The following is a 6,000-nucleotide window of genomic DNA, read 5'->3' as shown; positions in this document are numbered from 1 at the left end:
CGGCGGTTCGAATCCCTGTGACGGGGTGAGCTCCCGTTGCTTGGTCCCAGCTCCTGCCAACCTAGCAGTTCGAAAGCACGTCAAAATGCAAGTAGATAAATAGGAACCGCTACAGCGGGAAGGTAAACGGCGTTTCCATGTGCTGCTCTGGTTTGCCAGAAGCGGCTTTGTCATGCTGGCCACATGACCTGGAAGCTATACGCCGGCTCCCTCGGCCAATAATGCGAGATGAGCGCGCAACCCCAGAGTCGGTCACGACTGGACCTAATGGTCAGGGGTCCCTTTACCTTTACCTTTAAGTCACTGGATATCACTTTTGGGAGTGTGTTCAATGGGACTTATTTGCACCTGAGTCATTGTCTTTTATTGAGATCAATGGGGATCTTCCAAGAATACCTCTGGGGTATGAAAGTTAATTTCTGTGGCCATTTCTTTCTTTCTGATCTTTTTACACTTTACGGGAATTGTTTATAGTCAGGATAACATTTGAGGCTTCCCCTTTCTGCAATGAAAAGTTTCCTTTGTTTTATTAAATTGTAAGCGAATGTGCACTTAACGTGAAACAATTCCTTCCTATGCCACATTAACAACACTAAACCACTTTTTATGACTTTAAGATTTCAGTTGGTCTCCTTATCTAGTCATCTCCTGCTTTGCTTTGCTGTTCAGAAAGTGTTTCCCAACCGTGTGGCCAAACACAGATATAGCTCAACAGTGAATTTTGCAACGAGGAGTAAGCTTTGCTTATGAGAAGAATGCAAAAATGGCTGACTTGACATTGCTGGGAGCTAACAACTTTCGCCGCTTCACTCCCGAATCCTTGGTTGCTATTGAGAAACGCATTGCGGCCAAGAAAGCATGCAGAGACCCACCCCCTGCAGAGAAGCCACGCCCTCAGCTTGACCTACAGGTATTCCAGAAGCTGCCTGCCCTGTATGGAAACCCTCCTCTGGAGCTCATTGGAGAACCTCTTGAGGATCTTGACCCCTACTATCATGATCATAAGGTGAAGAAATGTTTAGTGGCTCATAGGCTTTGGTAATATAATGAGAAAGGGGCAAGGGGGAAACCGCATTATTGATTGGATTTACTTGAAAGAAACAAGGTGATTGTAGGAAGGTGGAGAGTTGTGTGCTTTTAAAATAATTCTAATAGAGCTTCATTAACATTGCAGATTTCCTTCTGACAATGTATTCTCCTCGATTACTAGCGCAGTGTTGAGCAGGCTTTAGCCTTAGCTGATAACTACAATCCTGGAGAGAGACTGAGAAGAACCCCCTATTGGCTGTCACAGGACTGCAGCATCACAATTTAGTTTCTCCAGTTAGCACTGATCAATCTGCAGTTATTCTACTAGGTTTTCATTCGCTTTCCTGTGCTTTTTTATAGTTCCACCCTGTCATTTTTTAAAATATGTTGTAAGCTGCCTTGCACATGGTTTGAACTTTGGAAAGACGGCATACAAATAAATGATCGATTGTAACATATCCGTCCCTAGAATCCTCCTAGCCCTTCAGGGTGAGCAAGTCGATATGAAGACAGGGGAGCCTATTCCTCCAACAGCTTTCACAAGTCTCCTGCTTTTCATGAACAATCTCCAGACACTTTTTTTGTAGCCTACTTTTTTTTTAAAAAAACAAACACCTCCCAAATTCATTACCCTTAATTGATATACTTAGGGACAGAGCGCATCATGTGATATTAGCATTAACTGTCATAGAACAATGTTTCCAGTTAATGTATTTCCACCCACAGACATTTATGGTGTTGAACAAAGGGAAAGCCATCTTCCGATTTACAGCCACGCGTGCTTTGTACATCTTTAGCCCTTTTCATCCAATCAGACGAATGGTAATTAAGGTTTTGGTACATTCATATCCTTTACGTGAAGAAGAAGTGCAAGAGCAACAGACCTCTCCTGTTCATTGTCCCTTAGCAAGTGCAATTCAGAGTATGCGGCCTCTGACCAGGAAACATCCATTTATCTCTCATGGCTACTGGCTATTCATGAACCAATCCTCCATTCATTTATCTCTTTTCTAGCCTTCTGATCCAGAGGCCACCACGTGGCAATGGATTCCATTATGGCAGGGTTAACCAACAAGGTGGCCTCCAGATGTTTTGGACTTCAGGTCCCATCAGTCTCAGACAGCATGGCTAATGATCAAGATTGATGGGTGCTGTAGTCCAACAACATCTGGAGAGTATAACATTGGCTAACCTTGCATTAAGATGATGGTGGTTTGTGTGTGTGTAAAGAATCCCTCTTTGTTGTTGTTCATGACAAATGTGCATCTAACCAATTTCACTGGGTGGCCTTGAGTTCCAGTATTGGGAGAAATATCTTCTCTCCCAATGTCACATGGCTGCCATTAAGTCAAATTCTGTTGTAATTCAGGAAGAGAGACATGACGTGTATCCACACCTGGAATACAACTCCTTGTAAAGCAGTCTTCCCTATAGCATGATATCCTCCAGATTCTTTAGACCAGTGTTTCCCAACCTTGGGTCTCCAGCTGTTTTTGGTCTACAACTCCCATCATCCCTAACTAGCAAGACCAGTGGTCAGGGGTGATGGGAATTGTAGTCCAAAATCAGCTGGAGACCCAAGGTTGGGAAACACTGCTTTAGACTACAACTTCCATAATCCCCAGGGCCTTGGCTATGCTGTGGTGGGGCTGAAAACATCTGGATGGTACTATGTTGTGGAAGGCTGTCACAGGGTGTGTGAAAAGTTGTGCTACTTCTACAAACCTAATATTTTTATGGGGATAATACTAGCAGTCTGTGGGTGCTCAACATTGCATCAAGGGAAGGGTGGGGGACCCCCCCCCACATTTGAAGCTGAAAATCCGCAGCAAATGCTAGTGTGAAGTTTTTCAATTGTCATTTTCCTTAACTCCTGTTACTTACATTGTTCACTATGTTTATTATGGTCACTATTTTCACCAATTGTGTCTTCATGGCTCTTGCGGATGTGCAGTCAAATAGCAGCGAGACTTCCTCCACGAAGTATGTTGAGTAAGTAACTTTGGTGATATCGTTCCCTCTATTTCTACTATATTCTCCTAATACAGGACCTAAAAATGCAGAACACACTGTGGGAAAATGTGTCTTATGCAAGGATTAATTCATATGCTCCTCGTCTGAGTTTATTTCAGGGACTATTTATCTAGGGACTATTACACACAGCTAGGGTTGTCAGAGAATTCTAAAGAAAATGGAAACAGGAGCAGAAATAGCTAATGTTCGCTTATTCAATGCAGTGAATATGACCAGCATTGAGTGCTGTTGCTGCTTTCAGTCCACAAACAATATGTAATGGAAAAGCGACTTCAACACTGATTTTAAATTCATAATCTAAAACCATGTATCCAACAAAGTAATATTCAGAATTCCCTCTGACCAAGCTGCTATCACTTTTTTTTTGTAGCAAATTGGTTTACTCTTAGTATGCCTTTGTTAAGGTCAACCCACAGTCTTTTTCTATACTTAAACAAAAAAAGAGTTATTGCAGTTTATTAGTCCCTTATAATGCCTTGAGACAGAAAAGGACCAAATATCACATGAATGCTCACTTTCCATTATTCTATGGGGAGTTAAAACTGAAAACATTGGGGTAAGCCAGAGGAATATACCTTATGATTGCTACCTTACTTTCTGTGTTGACCTTGTTTCCCTGTATACTTTCACTCCCCAGGTATACTTTCACGGCCATTTATTCCTTCGAATGTCTAATCAAGATATTGGCAAGAGGCTTTTGCTTGAATGAATTCACCTTCCTTCGAGACCCATGGAACTGGCTGGATTTCAGTGTTATTGTGATGGCGTAAGCATCAGGGTTTGCTGCAATTAAATAATTTCCTTTCAAGAATTTGGACAGTGGTGGCTAAAAGGGACATTTAAAAAAAACACCCAACATAGCATGAACTTATTCCCCTTCCATGTTTAGAGTACTTACTATATTTTCCTATGTATAAGACTATATTTTTCCTCACATTTTTTAAGTTTAAAATTGGAGGTTGTCTTAGACACGGAATGTTGCAATTAATTATTTCTTAATTTGGGGCTCAAAAAATGGTGGTTGTCTTATACACGGGGGCGTCTTATACACGGGAAAATACAGTAAGGTTAGTCTTGACTCTGGTCTCTGAGCCTAAAAGAAGTTTGAATTAATTTCTGGGTAAAAAGCACATATAAAAGCGTTTAGAGGAAAGAGAGAAAGCTCTTATCGAGGCAGCTGCCATTCATATCACGAAATGCTTTCTAGTCCTCTAGATTTCGCTCATAAAGGTTTTGTTGTGTTGCTGTAAAACTTGGGGTTCCCCCAACCGCTGTAATCGTTATTCATCAGCTTCTGCAGCCTAATATTCTTGCAGGCATTAGGACCAGAGATTGGCTTTCTCAGGAAGTTGAATTTTGTTCCCCATTACCACATTCTGCACTCTCTGTATATTACAGTATGCCCGGTCCGTCTCCATGCAGCTCTAAAAGGACAGTGCTTTGAGAGCCTTGCCTGCAGGCAGCACTAACACACCATTAATTGCAAATGGCTCCTAATAGAGGATTGCAGCTCCCTGGAGGAAGCGTGTGTCTCGCTTCCATCCTGTTTGGTACTCAGCAGGCGGAGAGCTGATCCAGTCCGCTGGTCCACTCTCCTCTGAAGATAGATACTTCCTCGCTGACTCCCATGTTTCTTGAGGTGTTAGAACTGGTAATTCTACCACAAACTTTGCAATCGTCGGCCCCAAAATGTGTGGTGAAATTATCCTCCTCACCATTGCCTTGCTGCTTGCTGAGGTGGTACAAGTGACCACGCTACCCTGCAGTAGGGGATTGGCGAACCTGTCAATTTTAGTTTCTCTCAAAACGCCAGGATATTGGTTACTTTCCCCAGAGCTGTCCTTTTGTGCTGAGAAATGGTTTCATATTTGGACTTCGGACTGTGGAACCATATTGTAGTTTAAGCCCAGAAGATCTTCTGAGGGGAATAAAAGGGAGCACGAGCAATTTACAGGCCTCAGCAAAATCTGCTCATTGTCCCTCAGCCTGAGGTAAAACTTAAGTTCTGAGCCTGTCTAATACCGAGACAGGGCCATGATTGGCCAGGAAGTGCCCAGAAATCTTTGGAAAGAGATGTGAAAGTAGCAGTATTCCTTTATAAATCTGAGGTAAAAGGCCACCATCTGAGCCTAATACAGGCACCCCCAAACTTCAGCCCTCCAGATGTTTTGGACTACAATTCCCATTTTCCCTGACCCTTGGTCCTGCTAGCTAGGGATCATGGGAGTTGTAGGCCAAAACATCTGGAGGGCCGCAGTTTGGGGGTGCCTGGCCTAATACCTAAAATAGAAGACTGCCCAGGAAATGTCCCAAGCTCTTGATAGGAACGCTGGGGTAGAAAAGTAAAAAATACATCAGTAAAATAGTCACATGTCACTTGAATACACCGAGATAAAGGCCACTGTCTATGGATAGGCCTCTGTGTGGGCCTGAAGAAAAACCAAAGTTCTGGTCTTGACTACATGGAAGATTGCCTAGATGTCTTCTTTTGAAGGAAGGGGTGGCCATGGGGAGAGAGAAAGATGAAACGAAAACAAAATCAGGCCCCAAAGGCTACCTCCTGCTATAGGCCTCAGCCTGAAGTAAGAGCCCCTCAAAAAAAGGCTCATGTAATGATTACAGCGGTACCTTGGTTTGCATATGTCTTGGTTTGCATACGTTTTGGATTACAAAAACGTCAAACCCAGAAGTGCGTGTGCTGGTTTGCAACCTTTTTTGGATTACCACCCATTTTGGGGGGATTATGAACTTTTTTTTTTTGAGGCCCTATTGGTCAAAGCGCGCCTTGGGTTACAACCTGTTTTGGTTTACAAACGGACCTCCGGAACGGATTATGGTTGTAAACCAAGGTACCACTGTATTTGCAAACATTTAGCAGAAATGAAACTAGCCCTGGCTAGGCTGAGCCAAATTTTTCCTACCACCTCCAAACTGATT

General features: G+C 42.9%; 1 protein-coding gene across 2 annotated transcripts in view; it reads left to right on the top strand.

Moving 5' to 3' along the window:
• Positions 1 to 2,913: 2,913 nt before the first annotated feature.
• LOC118092095 (sodium channel protein type 5 subunit alpha-like) overlaps positions 2,914 to 6,000 on the top strand; it is a 47,517-nt gene continuing 44,430 nt past the window's right edge. For both annotated transcript variants that reach the window (XM_088653464.1, XM_088653465.1), the window contains exons 1-2: positions 2,914 to 3,021; positions 3,701 to 3,829. In XM_088653464.1, coding sequence (XP_088509590.1) covers positions 2,924 to 3,021; positions 3,701 to 3,829 — 227 coding nt within the window. In that variant the 5' untranslated portion in view covers positions 2,914 to 2,923. The remainder of the gene's footprint in view (positions 3,022 to 3,700; positions 3,830 to 6,000) is intronic.

The sequence above is a fragment of the Zootoca vivipara genome, chromosome 11 (genome assembly GCF_965207765.1).
Source record: "Zootoca vivipara chromosome 11, rZooViv2.hap1.1, whole genome shotgun sequence".
Lineage (NCBI taxonomy): Eukaryota > Metazoa > Chordata > Lepidosauria > Squamata > Lacertidae > Zootoca > Zootoca vivipara.
Note: the sequence above shows the minus strand (reverse complement) of the source record. Positions and strands in the feature narration are given on the sequence as shown.